Genomic DNA, 21692 nt, shown 5'->3' on the forward strand with positions numbered 1-21692 from the left:
GGGCTGTTTCATCAGGTTGATCATATTATTGCTCAGATGACTGAAGTCTACTTCAGTTAATGTCACATTCGTCGGTTTCTATATGTCTTACTATGGTCCACTGGAGATTGCGATGACTATGACTCTGATACTGAACACGGTTCTTGGCCTTCCCTAATCAGCAGAAATTGACAAGAGGCCAGACCAGAAGTTCAGCCAAGGCTTCATCAGGGCTCTTGTGCCGGCTTCCCAGGTGGCACAGTGGTAAAAACCATCACCACCCCCCGCCCTGCCAAGCAGAAGCCTCAAGTTCATTCCCTGGGTTGGGAAGATCCCCTGGAGTAGGAAATGGCAACCCACTCCAGAAAATTCCATGGACAGAGGAGCCTGGCGGGCTACAGTCCGTGGGGTCACAGAGTCAGACGCGACTGGGCGACTGAGCTCAGGAGCAAAATCAAGTAACAGGTTCGCTTGTTCGCTCCCTCGATAGGGGCAAGCTAGTTCCTTACATGCGATGAGGGTAGAATGTGTCCAGGGGTTGAGCTGAGGCGGTGGCTGAGATGGTTGGCCCACACTTTTGTGGTGTTGAGTGCAGAGGGGCACATGCTATGGCCTGCTTTTTTTCCAGACACCCAGTTTTTTGACTCCTAGCTCTTCAGAAATGGCAGTGGTTTTTTTTTTTTTGGTCTTTGTATCTTTTGTCCCATGCACACGGTTGTTTTGAGTCCCATATAGTCTTTGTATATTGTAGCTTGAGGAGAGTTATGTCCAGGTGTAAGCTTTGCAACACTGCAGCAGAGGGTCCCAGGTCCCAGGCCTGTCTCAACTCCGTCTCTGCTCAGAAGTGCTCATGGGCCAGTAGGAGAGACAGACACACAGACAAGTCATTGTGGCTTAGAGCTGTTATTTAATAGCAGGAAACTGTGTAGAACCCTCAGTTCAGTTTGGTTTAGTAGCTCAGGCGTGTCTGACTCTTTGTGACCCCATGAACTGCAGCACGCCAGGCCTCCCTGTCCATCACCAACTCCCAACGTTTACTCAAACTCATGTTCATTGATTAGGTGATGGCATCAAGCCACCTCATCCTCTATTGTCCCCTTCTCCTCCTGCCTTCAATATTTCCCAGCATCAGGATCTTTTCCAAGGAGTAAGTTCATCAGGTGACCAAAGTATTGGAGTTTCAGCTTCAGCATCAGTCCTTCCTATGAATATTCAGGACTGTTCTCCTTTAGGGTGGACTGGTTGTATCTCCTTGCAGTCCAAGGGACTCTCAAGAGTCTTCTCCAACACCACAGTTCAAAAGCATCAGTTCTTCGGTGCTCAGCTTTCTTTATAGACCAACTCTCACGTCCATACATGACCACTGGAAAAACCATAGCTTTAACTAGATGGACCTTTGTTGGCAAAGTAATGTCTGTGCTTTTAAATATGCTGTCTAGGTTGGTTATAATTTTTCTTTCAAGGAGCAAGCATCTTTTAATTTCATGGCTGCAATCACCATCTGCAGTGATTTTGGAGCCACCAAAATGAAGTCTGTCACTGTTTCCACTATCTCCCCATCTATTTGCCATGAAGTGATGGGATCAGATGCCGTGATCTTAGTTTTCTGAATGTTGAGCCTCAAGCCAACTTTTTCACTGTCCTCTTTCACTTTCATCAAGAGGCTGGGAGCCTAAAGAAAGAACATCCTTCCAACCTTAACAGTCAGTCAGCGAATGTTTCTAAGAGAGAATGACATTCAGTCTGATTATCCAGGACCTGAAAAAATTTGCCTGAGAAAGGAATGCAGGGGTGGAAGTTAAATTTCAGAATGGGGAAGGGCATGGATTTCCAGAGATGAGGGACAAAATGAGCTACAACAGGGAACATAAATTATTATTAGGGAAGAACATAAATTCTTCTCTGGCCTGAGCACTTCTGCCTAGTTCCCGTTGGAGCTAGGAGAGAACATAGAATCGGTTTACAAAAGTTCTGTTGTCCCAGAGGCCCCTCCAGTGGGCTGAGCTGAGGGGAGGAAAAGAAGGCATGTCCATCAAAGCAGAGGCCTTCCTCAGTGACCCTCCTTTTAAAGGAAATGCAGAAACCCTCAACGTTGCCCAGTCTGGCATCAGTGACTAAGAGACAAGCCCTGGAATGAGAGAAGACTCAGAGTTGCCCAGAACATTAGCGCTGATTCTTTTTTTTTTTTTTTCAGTTGGAATATAGTTGCTTTATGGTGCCATGTTAATTTCTGCTGTACAGCAAAGTGAATCAGCTGTATGCATGCATGTATCTCCTCTGTTTTGGATTTCCTTCCCGTTTAGGCCACCACAGAGCGCTGAGCAGCATCAGCACCGTGCTGTACAGCAGGTTCTCATCAGTTACCTATTTTATACGCAGAGTGGTGATGTGCCAACCCCAGTCTCCCGGTTCATCCCGCCCTCTTTCCCCCTGTGGTGCCCATGTGTTTGTTCTCTGTGTCTGTGTCTGTATTTCTCCTTTGCAAATATTGATAAGTTCATCTGTATGGAGCCAATTCTTAAATCGGGATTTGACCTCTTGCAGAATGGTTTAATCTCCCTTGTCAGATGACTCTTGAAGATTTCCTGATAGTTATATTTCCTGAAGATATAATTAGTCTCTTAAGATCTTTGAGTCCTAATTAGTTTAGAAGAATATTTAAGCAAGTGCTCTAGCTCCAGAGTCAGACTTGTGTTTGAATCCTGGTTTGCTTGGTATGTAAGCTTGGAAAAAAATGCCCATCTGACCAAGCCTGAGGCGATGGAAATTGTAACACCAATCTCCCAGATGTAATGATGTGTGTAAAGCATTTAGCATAGTTCCTGAAACATTAAAATGAAAATGTAAGTTGCTCAGTCGTGTCTGATTCTTTTTGACACCATGGACTGTGTAGTCCATGGCATTCTCCAGGCCAGAATACTGGAGTGGGTAGCCTTTCCCTTCTCCAGGGTGTCTTCCCATCCCAGGGATCGAACCCAGGTCTCCTGCATTGCAGATGAATTATTATTAATGGTTTTAATATTACCATTCATGTTAGAATTAGTATTTTTGTTAATAATGTTAATATTAATAGTAATTTTAGTCATACAGAAAAATCTTTTTTTTGTTATAGCTGAAGTTAAATCTAAGCAGAGAGATTCTTCCAAACCATGTCAGAGTGATTCCTCTGGAGGCTGGTGTTTGAGTTAAACACGGCACCTCTCACTGGTTCTTGTCATCTTTTGCTTAGTCATCTCTTGGAGAAAACTGGAAAAATAAAGGAGGAGGACCACTTGTCTCGTACCAGGAGGAGTATTGTTTAGGTCTCTTGTTCAGTAACTAAATCGTGTCTGACTCTTTGCGACCCCATGGACTGCAGCACGCCAGGCTTCCCTGTCCTGCACTATCTCCCAGAGTTTACTCAAATTCATGTCCACTGAGTTGGTGATGCCACCCAAGCATCTCATCCTCTGTTGCTCCCTTATCCTCCTGTCTTCAATCTTTCACAGCATCAGGGTCTTTTCCAGTGTCAATTCTTTGCATCAGGTGGCCAAAGTATTGGAGTTTCTGCTTCAGCATCAGTCCTTCCAATGAATATTCAGGGTTGATTTCCTTTAGGATGGACTGGTTGGATCTCCTTGCAGCTCAAGGGACTCTCAAGAGTCTTCTGAAACACCACAATTCAAAAGAATCTGTTCTTTAGTTCTCAGCTTTCTTTATAGTCCAATTGTCACATCCATACTTGACTACTGGAAAAACCATAGCTTTGACTAGATGGACCTTTGTCGGCAAAGTAGCATCTCTGCTTTTTAATATGCTGTCTAGGTTCGGTTCGGTTCAGTTCAGTTCAGTCACTCAGTCGTGTCTGACTCTTTGCAACCCCGTGAATCACAGCACGCCAGCCCTCCCTGTCCATTCTAGGTTAGTCATAGCTTTTCTTCCAAGGAGCAAGTGGTTTTTAATTTCATGGCTACAGTCACCATATGCAGTGATTTTGGAGCCTGAGAAAATAAAGTCTCTCACTGTTTCCCCTGTTTCCCCATCTATTGCCATGAAGCGATGAGACCAGATCCCATGGTCTTAGTTTTCTGAATGTTGAGCCTCAAGCCAACTGTTTCACTCTCCTCTTTCAGTTTCATCAAGAGGATCTTTATTTCTTCTTTACTTTCTGCCATAAGAGTGGTATCATCTGCATATCTGAGGTTATTGATATTTCTCCTGGCAATCTTGATTCCAGCTTGTGCTTCCTCCAGCCCACCATTTCTCATGATGTACTCTGCATATAAGTTAAATAAGCAGGGTGACAATATACAGCCTTGATGTACTCCTTTCCCGATGTGGAACCAGTCTATTGTTCCATGTCCAGTTCTAACTGTTGCTTCTTGACCTGCATGCATATTTTTCAGGAGGCAGGTAAGGTGGACTGGTATTCCCATCCCTTTAAGAATTTTCCAGTTTGTTATGATCCACACAGTCAAAGGCTTTGGCATAGTCAATAAAGCCGCAGTTTCTTTCTATTATCATTCTAGATCCTCTTTCATTCTGGAAAGCTTCAGAGCTGTTGATTACCCATTTCTCCATTTACACTCAGTAAAACTGTTTTTACTCAGTAATACAGTTGTGTACACAGAACTCAGTTTACACTCAGTAATACAGTTGTTATCACTGTGCATGTGACTTAGCTGCACATGTGTATTATTTACTTGGTAATTTGTAGCCTTCTCAAGGTCAAGAACTGGTTCACATTCAGTTTGGGTTCTTAGCATATATTACTGAAAGGAAAGATGTGGTGAGAGATATATGATGCTTAAGAATCTGATATCCTTTAAGACTGTGTCAGTCCAATGATGTGGTCTGTTTTTGCTTAAGCCTGAGCTGACAATGTTTCACAATGAAAGAGGTTGCATTCAGGAGCCAGAATTACTTGGTAGCTTGAGCAGGTTATACCCAATTCATCAATTTGTTTAATTGTCAGTCATAACTTTATTCAATAAATAGTTATTGAGCATATGTGCCAGGCATTTGGTTAAAGGCCTGCAGATATGGGGATTAACTAGACCCAAATGGCCCCTGTTCTCACAGAAACTTATAGTGCAATGTAAAAACTCCGAATATACAGAATCATATAGCATGATAAAAGTTGTGGTTTGGGGAGTATAGGCAGCTATGGGAACACCCACAAAACCTCGGATTTGCGTTTCATGAAAGCTTCTGAGAAAAGGTAATGTCAAGATTGAGTCCAGAGGATCAATGAATGTTAAGATGAACAATTTTTACTGATAAAGCATTAATTGAGCATCAAGATTGAGTTTATAGTCTAATTTAAGCCTGTATCGCTCTTCAAATTGGGTCTTAATTTTATGGAAATAATTAAATAAGTTCTTTACAGTAACATGTAAGTTTAACCAAGTTTATTATCTCTCTGTGTCCTGATTTATTCCGCCAAACAATTCAGTGAGATGTACATTTTTATGAATGAAATCTTTCTCTATACCAGCTGAATCTTACTGCAAGAATCTTTGAGGAGCTTCTATAATCAGTTTAACTTTGCAAAATTTTACTTTTGGTGTTCTTGGATATTTAGGTTGTAGAACACAAGCCCTTCCTGGCTGTGATGAGTGACATGAATATGGCTTTACATATGTTAAAGTTTTTAAAGCTTAAAAAATTCCTCAAAAAACTAAAAATGGAATTGCCATATGATCTAGCAATTCTACTTCTGGGTATCTCTCCAAAATAATTGAAAGCATAGTTCCAAACATGTTTTTGTAAATGCGTGTTCATAATAGCCTTACCCACAATAGCCAAGAGGTTGAAGCAATCAACAGCTCATCTACAGATGGATGAAGAAACAAAATGTGGTGTATACCCACAATGGGATACTATTCAGCCTTGAAAAGAAGGAAATCCTGTCCTCTGCTACAACATGGAGGACACTTGAAGGCATTAAGAAGTAAACCCGTCATGAGAAGCAAACACCATGTGATTCCAATGATACAAGGTGGAATGGTCATAGAATAGTCAAATTTATATAAACAGAAAGTAGAATGAGGGTTGCCAGGGGCTGTAGGTGAGAAAATGCTGAGTTGTTTAATGAGTAAAGAGTTTTAATTTTGCAAGATGAAATCTGAAGATCGGTTATACATCAGTATGAATAAACTTAGTATTACTGAACTATACACATAAAAGGGGCTGCCCTAGTGGCTCAGATAATAGAGAATCTGCCTGCAATGCAGGAGACCCAGGTTGGATTCCTGAGTTGATAAGATCCCCTGGAGAAGGGAATGGCAACCCACTGCAGTATTCTTGCCTGGAAAATTCCATGGACAGAGGAGCCTGGCTGGCTACAGTTCGTGGGATCGCAGAGTCAGACACAACTGAGCGAGTAACACACTTTCATATGCTTAAAACAGTTCAGATGGTAAATTTTATGTGTATCTAACAATTTTTTAAAAAGTCCTTTAAAACTGAAGGTAAGGATATGTTTATGTTTATTCCATAGCCCTGCGGTAAGAGTGGTGAGACACAGGAGTTCAGCACTAGTGGGGACTCAGCTCATGTAGTGGTGTTGGGGGTCACTTATCATGAGGAAAGGAAGCTTGAGCTCTGTCACGTGGTCAGTGGGAGTCCCTGAGGTCACTGTAAGATTCAGAAAGCCAGCCCCTTGGCATATGTACAGAGGTCATCTTTAACCGTTTGGGCACAGGGGCCAGTTTTGTGGAAGACATTTTTTCACTGGGCTGGGCTGGGGTGGGGAAGGTTTCAGGATGATTCAAGCACGTGACCTGATTATCCTGCCTCTGACCCGGCAGGAGGTGGCGCTCAGGCAGTAACACAGGCGATGGGGGACAGCCGCAAACACAGACGAAGGTTCACGTGCTTGCAGGCCGCTCCCTTCTGTTGTGCGACCCCGTTTCCAACAGTCCATAAGACTACTATTTGTCTGTGGCCCGAGGGTTGGGGACCCCTGTGGCCAGGATGCATGGGAAAGGGGCAACCTCAACAGCAATCTGTCCAGTCCAGAGGCTGTTGCTGGGGTCCAGCTGAGAGCTGCAAACCCGAACGTGGGCAGTGGTTAACGGAGGTGGTGGGAGAGGAGGACCGAGTAGTCTCAAGAGCTATCTGAGACAGTAATGAGGTAAACTCAGTGATTTATTGAATTGGCAGATGGCAGGGGGTGAAAGAGAGGATGGCGATTCACTGACTCCTACTTTTCTGGCTCGGGGGATCGCAGAGATGGCAGCGCCTCCCAGAGAGAGAACTGAAGAGGGGGGAGGAGTCGTGGAGGGGCTGTAGGCTGAAAGCCAGAGACGCTAAACTGGGCATGTGTGTGACATTATTCCACTTCCAGCAAACACCACATAACTGATCCAGAATGAATATTAAGCTTGATTCATGTTTCTAAGTCAGATGACCTTCCCAAATTATTCATAGAGTTAGGAAGATAAAAGTATGGTATTTTGTAATGCGCAGGAATGTTCTAGCCTCATTTTGTTGTCTATCCTCCACAGAGCGCCTTTTTTTTTTTTTTTTTTTTAAACCAAGCTGCTGTAGGCTTGGATTTCATCTCCTTTTGGGAATGGGGGCAGGGGGAGCTTTATGAGAGTAGAAAAAGGATTCAGATTCCAATTACCTGGACAGGGTCCCGGCTCTCATGACCAGTATGTAGGGGGTCCTGGACAAGTCTCTTAACCTCTCTAAATGTCAGTTCTCTCATAAGTGAAATGGAGCATCATAGATAAGAAGAATTGCAGCGAAAGAAATAAATGAGAGTCCTTTGCAAACTGGTTCATGATACTGTCAGCTGTAATTTTTGTTTTGAAACTGATATGAAGCTTGGAACACTGTGGAAGGCCTCCCTGGAAAATAAAAGTAATGATGATCAACTTCTGAGTACGAATGGACTCCAGATTGAATTGCCAACCCTGAGTGGTTCCTCTTGCCACTGTCAGTTTATGAGTCAGCTGGAGAGCTGATGTTTAAGAAATCATGTTTTTCACCTAAAAATGAGAGAAACGTAAGCACAATTTTGTGAGAAAATGTGTTGTTTGTAACCTGCTGTCGGTGATGATAATAAAGGGGTACTGGGAAGTAGTAGGCATTACAGGTAGACCTGTTGAGCTCTGTCAACGTTTGGGCCTCTGCCCCTGATGACCCCTTTGCCATTCACAGGGAAGAAAGGAAGAACAAGGCAAACTCACATTTCATTAGCTGGGTTGCATGTGGGATATAGAGTGTTCCCTTTTTCCTTTCCCAAGTAGGCTAATAGCCATGAAACAATGAGACTCTAACAGTGGGGCAGGTCTGAAGGAAATGGGGTGAGAAGCAAAGAGAGAAGGAAGAATGGGACGCCCAGGCCAAGGCTGGAGATGGAGATTGACCCATGGCCGTGCCTACCCTCCACAGAGCATGCCTTGCCCTGGCCCTGTTCTCTCTCTGCCAGCTTCCTTTGGTGTGCTTGGAAGACCCAGAGGAGGGCCTTACTTCTGACAGAGGATGCTCTTACTATTACAGGCATGTGGAAGGAAGATGACAAAAAGCAAAAGGGACCAAGAAAGAAGGAACTATTATCTCTTTCCCCTCAGGGAATCTTCTCAATATGATACAGGCAGATTTTTTTTTTTTCCCCTTAATTTTTAAGTTCTTTAAACGAAAGCTCCATCTTTGGAAATTGTGAACCTTTGTCCTAGAGTCTAACTAACCCGAATCAACACTCCTCCACCTTGGATATGAAAGGAAGAAAATATTCTTTCTTTGGAGGCCAATACCAACAATGCAGGTGGCAGAAATTTTCCCTCATTTCCTAGAAAACTTACTACTTGCATGCTTTCTGAATCAAAATTAGATTCCCCAACTGGTTGCATCAGAATTTTGTCTTCTTGCTCTGCACTTTTTTTTTTTAATTTTCCATCCTTGACCTAAAATTTTTAGCACATATTTAGCTATTCTGATCCTTTGGAGGGATACCTCCTCACCTATGTGTCATTTGTTATCACGCTTCTATGTTTTATAAAGAGAGATAGTACACTATAGGCAAAGACAAGTCATCAGCATTGGTTGGCACTGATGGTTGGTTCAACGTGGCTTGCCGTTGACCTAGGTTATGTGCCCACCCAAAGGGACTGCAGCAAAGCCTGTTGGGCGACGTCAGCAATAGATGTGCGCTGTGCCCTGTAAATGAAGTGAGAACGTGAAGTTCAGAACGGTACACTTGGCAAACACTCATGCTTTTTTTCCTTTTTTGTCTTTTCTCCTAGAAGTATCGCTATCAAGATGAGGACGCTCCACACGATCATTCCTTACCTCGACTGACCCACGAAGTGAGAGGCCCTGAACTGGTGCACGTGTCAGAAAAGAACCTGTCTCAGATAGAAAATGTCCATGGATACGTCCTGCAGTCTCACATCTCTCCTCTGAAGGTCAGTTCTATTGCTCTTAGAGCTGGTGGCAGGGGATGGTATGCATTTGCTAAGGGAGATGTCTGCTGGCTTTAAGTGGGGCTCTTTTAAAACACTACAGTGGGACATGGTTGCCAAAGGGTCTTTCTGTGGTTTGGAGTTTTACCTGGAATTCCTGACAGGTAACAGGACAGTTACTCTTACTGTTATTTGTTTACGTGTCTGGAAAATCCTTTTAGTTTCTGCAAATGGGCTAAGGAGAGACCAAACACTGACAAACTGAATGGGAAAATACACTGATCCGTGTATTTACAGAGCCCACAAGGACATCAAGATTTCATTCAAATTGTGTTTCTCCCTCTCTTTGCTTGGCTCCAGATAAATATAACATGATGACACCTAGTAATTGCCTCACCTTGTAGACTAAAAAAGAAGCTGTGAGTTGGTTCATCAACAGCTCTATTTTATAATTCTTTCTATTTGGTGTCATACTTTTCCAATGCTTTCTACTTTTTTTTTTCTTAGATTTAAAACAATTTTTGGTAAGTGCTATTTTGACAGGAAGGGACAATGAAATGAGCGTTAAGAAATTTCTGTGTTCCTTGGTTGCAGTTTACTGTGTCATTTGCTTTGCTGATGTTATGCGATTTTGTGTCTTGGGTAAAAGCTTATAAATGTTGATTAAAGTCAATTAAAGGGAAAGTGGAAGTAGAGTCAATGATGTAAAGGAGCGAACTTCAATGTAAAACAAAACAAACCAAAAAAACTACCAAATAGCTCCTTGATCTTGCTAAAAACTTTTTATTTTGTTAGCTAAAACATTCACTTCACTGGCACTTTCATACAGCTGTGTTGCAATAGAAAATATACCATGAAGGTTTCCCTGATGTCTTCTGGGATCTTATTATACCTTCCAAAACATCAGAGAAAGTCTGTATTATGTTTAATATAGTTCCAAAATTTGGTGCATTTTAAGTACTTTGGCAGCCTGAACCTGCATTATTAAATGAACTAGTTCTGGTTACCACACATCAATTAGAATATTAGGCTAATTATCACATTCCAGTCAATATTTAATATTTTGCTGTTGAAACTCATTGTTCATTTCTTCCCAGAAAGAAAAGAACTCTTTTCCAAAGAGTTTTCTTTGGGAATCACTGATGGATGGGAATAGGTTTGGTCAGCCAGGAGAAGAGGAGATAAAAGCATAGAGCACAGAGATTTGCCTTCTCCTACTTTGGGCTGTCATGTAGGAATCATGATATTGGTGGGCGTAAGCGCAACCACTGTGTATAATTAATAGGAATGTATATTTGGGATCATTGTAAGACCACAACTTATGTCAATTAATGCTACCTCCAAAAACTACTGTTTTGTAAATTAGGAGTTTCCTGTCATTACCACTCCAGTGTTCTTGCCTGGAGAATCCCAGGGACGGCGGAGCCTGGTGGGCTGCCTGTCTATGGGGTCGCACAGAGTCGGATATGACTGAAGCGACTTAGCAGCAGCACCAGAAAACTTCCAGGCTTGTCTGACGACCTAGAGGTGATACAGAGAAAAAGACTCCTTCTTCAGCAGGAGAGCACACAAAGTTGTCTCCAAGGGTTTGGTCTAACTGTAGAAATCAGTGATTTCACTCCAGGGTCAGATAAATCCCTTCCTGCTTTAAGCATCTTTCATCTTTGCAACAACAACAACAAAAAATTGCTCATCCTGAATCAGTACTGACCAGTGTAAACTGAAAAAGGGCAAAGCTGGGAGACTGGACTGCACAGAGAAGAGTTGCACTTCAGATGTTTTTCTAACTGGATGAAGGAATCCCTGTAAGAACCTCCATGAAGCCTCCTCTCCTGTTAGTCCTCCCAACTTGCCTTTTCCCTCTTCCTACCACGTCCTTTTTTAATCAGCTCTAGAGCAGAGTTCCCAATGGCTTTAAGATGAGAAGGATGATGGAGGCTAGTCTAAAGCTAATCTGGCAACAGTAAAAATAATATGAACAAAATAATAAAAAGACTATCAGATCTTCATTTTGTATGTTACATGTTCAGCATATACTTGATAATCTAATTACTGAACATCTGCGTTTGGGGGGGTTATACCGTGTATAATGCTGCTTCATGCCTTATTTGGTAAATGTCTATTCAAGCTGAAGGCAACTTTGTTTTTTTCTGAAGATCATCTCTCAGATATAAAGGAATCTTTCCTCTCTCCCCTTTATCTCTTGACTGCAGGAATCTCAGAGTTCAATGTCTTCCACTTTGGTTGTTTTCTTCAGTTTTATTTTGTTTCAGTTGCTCCCTCCTGTCTTTTTTCTTGCTATGTTCTTTATTTATTTTTCTACTGTTTATGGTTTTACTGTAGTGATGTCTTTTGTTGAAGGTTTCTCACATCAGTTTTTAAAGTAGCCACCTGTGAATAATAAATCTCTGATACGAAACATCAAGGTTAGAATAGGCTTTTTCTCGTTTTTGGAATTACCAGCTAAGCAGTGTGGCCCCCCAGTGTATTGTAAAGAGAACGGAAAGGTGGCCTCGTCCAGGGCTTCTGCACCCAGCCTGCCAGTTAGCTATTTTGGGGCCAGGAGGCTTCCGTCATGACCCTCTAGAGTGTTGTTTGTGCTGAACAAGATATACTATTAGATTGTCTTAATGAAGAGCCTGTGTACCTTTCTTCTATCGGCAACAGTGATAGAAATATATGGGCACAATTTTTCCAGAAAAGAAAACAGCCCAGGGTGTTGCGTTTGCCAATGTCACGGTGTATACACTGCCATTGTGGCTGATTTCAGGTTACCAACCTGAAGCCACTGAATGCACTTACAAAGACGGCCGCGTGAGGTTCTCATGAGACAGGACGAGCTGGCCCCAGCATGGCCCTGCATGATCAGACGCAAGCACATGTACTTTCATAGTCACAAAAAACACATTTCCTAATCAAGCCGTTAAGAGGTTATTATATTATCACAGTTCAAGTGTTTGGAAAACCTGCCCTGATTAAAACCTGATGTGTTATTTTCTCATAAAGGAAGCCTATTAGAGTCAGAGATGTGCTAAGAGGGTACAAATTCTCCATTAGACCTGGCGCAGTTTCAGCCTTGTCGCTTCTTTGATCTGCCTGGTGCTCTTGGGTCAAGCACTAAAAGGGGGAAGAGTGAGGAGACAAAACACACAGTGAGGTGCCTCCCCTGCATCCTACTTAGAAAGCAGTGTGGGGGCTCCCCTGGCGGCCCAGTGGTGAAGACTCCACCTTCCAGCGCAGGGATTCGGTGCACTTAGTTCAGTGCCCGGTCGGGGAACTAAGATCCCACGTGCCTCGTGACCAAGCAGAAACAAAGTTCTGACAATTTCAGTAAAGAGTTTTAAAATGGTCAAAATAAACCTTAAATAAATCCTAAAAAAGATTCCTTTTTCAATAAAAATAGTATCAAAATAGTATAATCAAAATGAATCTTAAAAAAATATAGACAGCAATGTGGTTCTCTAGTATTAATTAGGAATTTATATAAGGCATGCCTGAATAGAGTGTGAGATTGCTGGAGGACAGTTTAAATGTCATGTTTCGTGGGCTCCCAACGGTTAGCTGAGTAATCTGCCTGTTGCAGGTTTGACAGTCTTTTCTCCCATTGCCGTGTAGTGCCTGAAACCTCGGTTCTAAGATTTATCTGCCTTTGGAGTACCCCCGCTGCTTGGTGGATAGATGGATTGCTTAGCCTGTTTTCATTAGAGCACCTCGGCCAGTGTGAAGTATGGGGTTGGAAGGAGAAATGCAATTTAGCAGTGAATTGGATAGAATTTGTTTTCTTGGCCTCCAGATGGGGATGTGTTCTCTTCAGATGCTACCTTAGAATCCTCTAGGAAAGAAACAGGCCTATAATAAACCGTGAGCATTTTCTTTTCAGTTTAGATAAGCTCATTAAATAGTAATTGAGTGTCTACTATGGGTATCATAATAGGTGATGGAGACACAAAAAACAGTAAATTGTGATTTTAAATATGCCTGTGGCTCTCCGAGGGAATCTGAGTTCTAATTATGTATTGCTCATCCTTACTCTGCAATAGGAATTCAAATTCCTGAATCTTAGGTACTATGAGACCCCAGGCGTCTATCAGAGTACTCTTTACAGAGTATCTGTTAGCTCTCTATCTCAGGTTCTTCCTCTGTAAAATGAAGGTGATAATAATATTTATCTCATAGCTTGTTTATACTAATTAAATAAAATGACGCATGTAAACTGCTTAATAAGTGGCTGGCACATAGTAAACACAACAAACGTTGTTTCTGACTTTGTTTGTTATCATCAATCTGCTACCATGGCAAATATCTTATAATCATTTATTTTATTTGTCTCATTTGACCTCAGTGATGCAGTGTACCTGATTTTAAAATTCCAAAGTTCCCTTTCAGTCGTAGAACTAGTGAATAGGACTGTCCTCATCGGTGTCCCGGATCTTACTGGCTCCAAAATCTGTATTTATCACCCCTGTGCTACATTACCTTCCCCTAAACTGTTCTGCTGTTTCAAAGAGATCTTAGGGGCAGAAGCTCTATACAGTCAGCAACAATAAGACTGGGAGCTGACTGTGGCTCAGATCGTGAACTCCTTATTGCCAAATTCAGACTTAAATTAAAGAAAGTGGGGAAAACCACTAGACCATTCAGGTATGACCTAAATCAAATCCCTTATGATTATACAGTGGAAGTGAAAAATGGATTTATGGGACTAGATCTGATAGGCATAGTGCCTGATGAACTATGGATGGAGGTTCATGACATTGCACAGGAGACAGCAATCAAGACCATTCCCAATAAAAAGAAATGCAAAAATGCAAAATGGCTGTCTGAGGAGGCCTTACAAATAGCTGTGAAAAGAAGAGAAGCAAAAAGCAAAGGAGAAAAAGGAAGATACACCCATTTGAATGCAGAGTTCGAAAGAATAGCAAGGAGAGATAAGAAAGCTTCCTCAGCAATCAGTGCAAAGAAATAGAGGAAAACAATAGAATAGGAAAGACTAGAGATCTCTTCAAGAAAATTAGAGATACCAAGGGAACATTTCATGGAAAGATGGGGTCAATAAAGGACAGAAATGGTATGGACTTCCAATTATCAGTCACCAATTTCTGTTTCTTTTTCTGCTGTTTTATTCAATGCCTCCCTTAGGAACAAAGAAGCTGGAGGGATAAAAGGTGAAGAAATCAGAAAGAGTTAACTGAATGGTTCTATGTAAGATGGTTTTGCAGTCTCTTGAGTAGTATATGTTTAAAGCTTATTCTTTCAAAGAAATAAAAAAATAAAAAAATAGAGATCTTAGGGTCAAATTGTCTTTCGTTGGCTGTAGGTGTGTAAAATTTGAAGGTCTTTTTTTTCCCCCCATATAGCCTTATTCTTAAAAGTTAAGCAGATACAAAATGTAAGTGAATTTGTAAGAAACTTACTTTCCTGAATGAGGACAGGGAAGAGTGTTGATAGATGGGAACATGAAGAGAAAAGAGAAGGGAAAGAAGTTCTATCTTTAACACATTTCTATCTACCCAGTAGTAAACTCCCAAGGAACTATGTCCCTCTTCTAAGACAAGAGCTCGTTATTTGGGGCTAGTTCCCTTTTGAAGAATCTCTTGAGATTGTAAAAATTTGTTTCTCAGCAAGAGAGACACACTGCATTTTGAGCAACTGGAGAGTTTTCTGCATTGAGGAACAGTCCTCACAGTATGTGTGTGTCATCGAAAAACCCAAGTACATCCATCCACACCATAACCCTCATGCTTTATCCTTCCCAAGACCTGGCAAGATCTATTTCTGTCCTTTTTATTTGGTTATTCATCTTTTAAAATGTTCATCCTATATGTGTTGGATTTCATAAACTCTCTTACAATTTTCAGAAATAAGCATTGTACAAGTTACAGATTCAAACATTGATCAATAAATAAATAAATAAATAAAGCTGCTCACATTACCATATTTGTTTGATCAGAAATTTAACTAATTATTTCAATCCTATTGTTATTTATAACTGTTAGTTTTGTTTTAATAAATTTACCGTCAATATTATCATCATTATATGAATGCCTTCAAGGTCAATCTGTATTGGTTTTATTCATCATTATATTCTCAGACCTTCAACAAATACTTATTAAATTATTTGTCATTGGCAGTAGGAACAGTTGACTTCTGGGGGATTGGTGCCATTGATATTTAAATAAGCAAGAAATGAAGGCACAGACTTCTTATTTTTCTCCATCTGTTGTCCCCTTGCCTAATCATTATGGATACAGCATTTCATCAATTTTAAACCTATTTCCTCATGTATTACATATCTGAAATCTGAGTGTGTCCTAAAATCAATGATATCTTGCAATTAAAATTGGCAGCATCTCCTAAGGTACCCCAAAAGTTGATACATCTTATAGTCAAAGCCATCAGTGATTATTTACAGGGAAGATTAAAGCTATTTTTTTTAGAGATTTGTATAGATTGCTTTAATCAGATAAACATGATTTTCTGTCTTCTGATTCTCATTGAGACCAGATAAATGATTCTTGGATGATTTACTGGAAAGTGAGAATATGAGAAATTAGGATAGACTCTTACACTCTTGAACAAATGGGCATTTGTTAAATGTATATGGGAAAACAATGGGGAATCTGGGGGAAGGGTAAATTGGGGAAATTATAGGGAGTGATTGCTCACAAATGAAGAAGCCAATATACAGAAATGAAGGCAGAAAAGATTAAGTGTACTTTGTTCCAAAAACTATTTTCTTACCAGAGTTGCCAGAGCCTACTTATAGGAAAGTATGTTTTAGCCACAGTAATAAATTCTCTTTCTCCATGAAGTCTTTCCTATTAACTCTTGCCTGACTCCAGTTGGTTATAACATCCTGTAACGCAAGGAGTTTGCATAATTAGCTTTTTTATGTATACCTTATTCTATTAATCTAAATAATTTTTGTGGAATCAGGTATTGTCTTTTCCTTTAGGTATTCCATTTATCTTGCTCCTAATAAATGTATAAGCTCCTGTGAACTGGACCACATCTTATTTTTGTTTTTATTTTTCCTCTTTCTCCCTCATTGACAACTACAGTGAAACTAAGCCAGCATTTCCCAAAGTATTTCCAGTGGGATTTTGTCAGCATTATAAGGAAAATAAAGGGATGAATGCTGAAAACATTTGAGAGGTTAGATGCGTTAACTTTATTGAAGAATTTCTCGGTCATTAGTAAGATATTATGCAGTATAAACTTCTAAGATGGGGACATGGTTAATACACTGTTTTCCAAACATGTTTGGCCATGGGACCCTTTCTTCTAAACAAAATTATTTTTTGTTTGGATATGTACACTTCTGAAAATACTATTAACGTAATAGATACATAGACGATGGCTAATACAACCAACAGAAAAGTTTAACATAAAAATTCACCCTGGCCTTAGAATCAGACTCAATCAGATCAAATGCCTGGTCCTCTAAGTATTAGGAGTGTGAGCTCTCTCAAGTTTTTTAACTGCCTTAAGCCTCAGTTTCTTTACTTTGTAAAATAATGGGATTCATTGATGTTTCTTTGAGTTTTGAACTCTACAAAGAGCTCAGTGTGACACATAAGAAATATGCAAAAATGGTAGCTATCCTTACTACTATTGATGTTTTGATATTAGTATGTAATAGTATTATTCTAATATTCTAAAGGAAAAACTTTGAAGTTTCTTATGGAATTTTTTTTCACTATAATCTCTTATTGGTTTCCAAATGTCTGAGTGTTCTCACCTTCCTCTTTTTATCCACATCTACTATCCCAGTCCAGGTTTTCATTGCTTCCAGGCAGAAATTAGTGTGGTTATTGTAAACCATCATGGGCTTTGGAGCCAAAAAATAGATTTTTGAATCCTGACTCTGCAATTTCTGGCAGGGTAACCTAGGAAAACCAGCTAGCATTTCTGAAATGCAGTTAAGTTTAATATGAACAGAACCTCTTATGAATATTGATTGATTCATTTACTTATTCATTTATTTATACAGTAAAATCTCTTCGACTATCTTCTGTATGTGGGAGTTATGTTATTCCCTGAGGAAACAAAGAGCAATATGCCTTCGAGTTCCTTACATGCAATAGATAGGTTTATGAACTTGGAGATGTATGCATACAATCTGTCATGTTGTGTGCAATGAAGGAGCAAAGGAGAGGAAAATTCTCCCAAGACCTAGAGACATGCTTTCATTTTTTTCTGAGCTGGAGATCTGGGGACAAGTGTGGCCAGAGAAAGCATTAGATGGGAGGTTATTTTTGACTTAAGGAAGTTGGAGATAAAGCAGATTGATCAAGGTTGTCCTAGATTCTAGCAGTTGCGTATCAGTATGGAGGACTTCTAGAAATGGCAGGCCATTTTTATTTGTAACTGAGTTGGGCAGAGAGATGGAATGTAAGGACTAAGAAGGTATACAGAAGTGGGTCCAAAGCATGTCTTCAAACAAGGGAGATGGATGGGAACAGGTAATGAAGGGCCTGCTGTGGAGACTGGACTTCACCTTGTAGGTAATGAGGAATGACTATGCAATTTAAAAAGAGGAGACTCCTAGTCAGAGTTGCAAATTAGACCATTAGTCATGTCATGCAGCAGAGTGGAGGAAAAACAAGAAAAAGGTGTATTGCAATCAAGGACATCAGGCAAAATGCAACAGGTAGACACGCTCTGAGATACAGCAGAGACACTGGGGATGGAGGATGGAATGAACTAGAAAGATTATTGAGAAAAAGATACCCTCAGGAACTTGAGGCCCATTGAATATAGACAATAGAGGAGAGAAAGAAATGGACGTAAATTCACACTTTTTTTTTTTTAATTTGACCAGTTGCATAGGGGAAGTATCATGGCAGGTAATCAAAAATGCCAGAAGAAGGATAGATTTAAGGGTGAGGTGAAGAGATTCTGAGGTTAGATCTGAATAATTGAGTTTGAGCTATATATGCTACACTCAAGTAGAAGGGCTTAACAGGCAGTTTGAAATAAAGATCTGGGACTTTAGATAGATCTTATTGAGAAATGAAGACTTAGGCATTTTCTGTATAGTTGAGGTGGTATGGATGGGGCTGCTTAGCAAAGGGGGAGGAGGATGCTGGGGACCGAATCACAGGAAACAGTACTACTGTGTTAGGGGTCTTATGGACAGAGAAAACCACTGAAGAGACCATGAAGCAGTGAGTAATTTATCACAATGTTTAAGCATTAGTGGGCTTCCCAGGTGGTGCTATGGTAAAGAACCCTCCTGTCGATGCAGGAGACATAAAAGAAGCAGGTCTGATCCCTGGGTTGCAGAGATCCCCCTAGAGGCAGGCATGGCAACCCACTCCAGTATTCTTTCCTGGAGAATCTCATGGACAAGCCTTAGTTGTCTAATGTTTCTATGTTTTAAACTGAGTTATACATTTCTCATTGATGAGGATCATATCTTATAACTGAAAAATACATAGCTCATCTATAGTGCCTAGAATCGAGTCGTCCAAACATTAAATGCCTTTTTAATACTTGTTACTATTCTTCAGTCGCTAAGTCAAGTCCTACTGTTTGCAACCCCATGGACTACAGTTTGCCAGGCCTCCCTGTCCTTCACTATCACCTGGAGTTTGCTCAAACTTGTGTCTATTGAATCTGTGATGCCATCCAACCATCTCATTCTCTGTCATCCCCTTCTCCTCCTGCCTTCAATCTTTCCCAGGATCAGGGTCTTTTCCAATGAGTCAGGTCTTCGCATCAGGTGACCAAAGTATTGGAGCTTTAGCTTCAGCATCAGTCCTTCCAGTGATATTCAGGGTTGATTTCCTTTAGGATTGACTGGTTAATACTTGTTGTGCATGTGTGAATGCTAAGTTGCTTTAGTCGTGTCTGACTCTGTGACCCTTTGGACTGTAGCTAGCCAAGCTTCTCTGTCTGTGGGTTCTCCAGGTAAGAATGCTGGAGTGGGCTGTCTTGCCCTCCTCCAGGGGATCTTCCCAACTCAGGGATCGAACCCAGGGATCAAACCTGCACCTCTTATGGTCTCCTGTATTGGCAGGCGTGTTCTTTAACTTTAGCACCACCTTAATTGGCCACTGATTTTAGTAAGAAAGAACACGAGAGAAGGGGAGAGAGAAAGAAAGAAAGGGCGAGGGAGGAAAGGAAGGAGGAAGGAAAGAAGCTTATGAAATATATTGACTCTAACAGTCATGGATTCCTGGTCATCAGCTGAAAATTATGTATTTGTTTTCCTTTCTAGCCATAGTGCTTTTATTAGTGTTACTAGTTAGTAAACTAAGCTGATTTTGCTATTTTAGAAAATTAGTAAATTTTCAAAAATGTAAACCTTGTTCATTTCTGTCTCTCTCCACTAGATGGTATAAGCAGCTGACCTGATGGTTCAGAAAGCATCTGGTCTTGGGGAAAAAAGAACAGTTTTGTGAGGCTAAATTGAGAAGCACTTAGTTAATAAAAGCCTAAGAATGGTTTGGCAGAGATTTACATATTTGTGAAAAATGCATTTTGTTCCAGGCCCAGAACCTTGGCAAGAGGAAATATGAGTGAAATATGGCCTTGACAGACATATACTGAATCCAGGCACAAACGCTCCTGATCAAAACTCTAAGCGAATGAAACATTTCTTGCTTCAGTTATCATTAGTTGGGAAGTGTACCAATAGCATGCCTCAAACAATCCTGGGTGTTTAAGCCAGAAACTGGAAAAAGGGAAGAAGAAAATGGTGGGCACAGGACCTACCACAGTATCTCTCAATTCATATATGTTCATTGGAACTAGCCCAGCGTGGGCTAATGGGTCCCCGCCATGGCTTTGGAAAGATAAATCAGGAGAATGACATCCAAATCTCTTATTTTTCCCAGCTGTGTAATGACAACAATAATAATGAATTTTTCTCTAAGAAATACTAGATTGTTATGTATATTAAAGGCATAATAAGTTTTTTTTTTCTTTTCAAATGAGAAATGTTTAGAACAATCCTAACTAGGTGTCACTAGTGATTATTTGTCGATTTAGTTACTCCTAAAGGGTTAACTCAAGACTCAACACACTGCTTCTTAAGACTAGGATTTCACTACTGCCAATGCTTTCTATAAGAATTAGAAGTAATATAGATAAAGCTCACAGAGGCTGCCCACCAGTAAAGGATGCTTATTATATCTGTTGGTAATGATGCTGTGGATATTGTTGTTCTAAAGCAATGTGTAACTCCTACATTCCTCCCCCATTAAAGAAACTCAGAGTTGTAACCGTTAGTAAGCATGTTTTCAATAGTTTTTATTAGGACACACATATACATGTATATGTGAAGTGAAGTCAAAGTCTCTCAGTCATGTCCAAGTCTTTGCAACCCCATGGACTATAGCTCGCCAGCCTCTTCTGTCCATGGGATTTCCCAGCAAGGATACTGGAGTGGATTACCATTTCCTTCTCCAGTGGATCTTCCCGACCCAGGGATTGAACCTGGGTCTCCTGGATTGCAGGCAGATTCTTTACCATCTGTGCCACCAGGAAAGCCCGTGTGTGTGTGTGTGTGTGTGTGTGTGTGTGTGTGTGTGTGTGTGTGTATCTGTCTATACATTATTCCACTCTCATGCATTTATTCATAAATAAATGTTGACGTCCACTGAGTTTTAGATTTTTTTAAAAATTCTTTCCCAGCTAATCCAGAAAAGCAATAATGTACAGGGGAAAGCAGATGGACTTTTGGAATCAGACCTCCTTGGACTCAAATTCTGGCTCTTTTTCTTTCTAGCTGTGTCCTTTAGCAAATCTATTGGCTTCCCTCCTATGGTAAATAATAACATGGAACTCACAGGGTTATTGTAGGACTCACTTAAGATAATACGTGGCAAGTCTTTAGAATAGGACTTGGCACCTAGTAGGTGTTCAGTAAATGATAATTACTTTTCATTTATAAAGTAGAAAATGTATGAGTATATAAGAAGAGATCTAAATTTAAGATTAATCAACTCTTTGAACTCTCAGTAGAGATGAACTCTTATTATATTTTCCCATGTGCTATCTTTAAGAGAATGGTTTTATACTACAGAATACCCCCATCTCAGCTAAGCAAAGGTGTATCATTCAAAATTGTTGTCTTTCATGTGAAAGTGAATGTCCCTTTGGCTAGTTCAAAGAAAGTATAGCAAATAAGTTGGGAACACAGCCAGGTTTTGACTGATCCAAACAAAACTTTGCTGAAGCATTAAGAAACATACTCTGCTTTGTGGCTAGTTTTGGCGGATGTTAGAACGTTATAATCAATCTTTCAAGGTAGCTACTTGGTGGGAAGCACTGATTTAGGTATATAATTTTGTATTACTTAAGGATGTA

At 40.5% G+C, this 21692-nt stretch overlaps 1 protein-coding gene across 15 annotated transcripts in view; it reads left to right on the plus strand.

Annotated features, from left to right (window-relative positions):
• Positions 1-21692, plus strand: part of DLG2 (discs large MAGUK scaffold protein 2) — a 2364981-nt gene that overhangs the window by 1137343 nt on the left and 1205946 nt on the right. For 14 of the 15 annotated variants that reach the window (XM_018042817.1, XM_018042821.1, XM_018042823.1 and 11 more), the window contains one exon: positions 9216-9377. In XM_018042817.1, the coding sequence (XP_017898306.1) occupies positions 9216-9377 (162 nt within the window). The remainder of the gene's footprint in view (positions 1-9215; positions 9378-21692) is intronic. The other variant, XM_018042819.1, reaches the window with a different exon arrangement.

This window comes from Capra hircus, chromosome 29 (assembly GCF_001704415.2).
Source record: "Capra hircus breed San Clemente chromosome 29, ASM170441v1, whole genome shotgun sequence".
Taxonomy (NCBI): Eukaryota; Metazoa; Chordata; class Mammalia; order Artiodactyla; family Bovidae; genus Capra; species Capra hircus.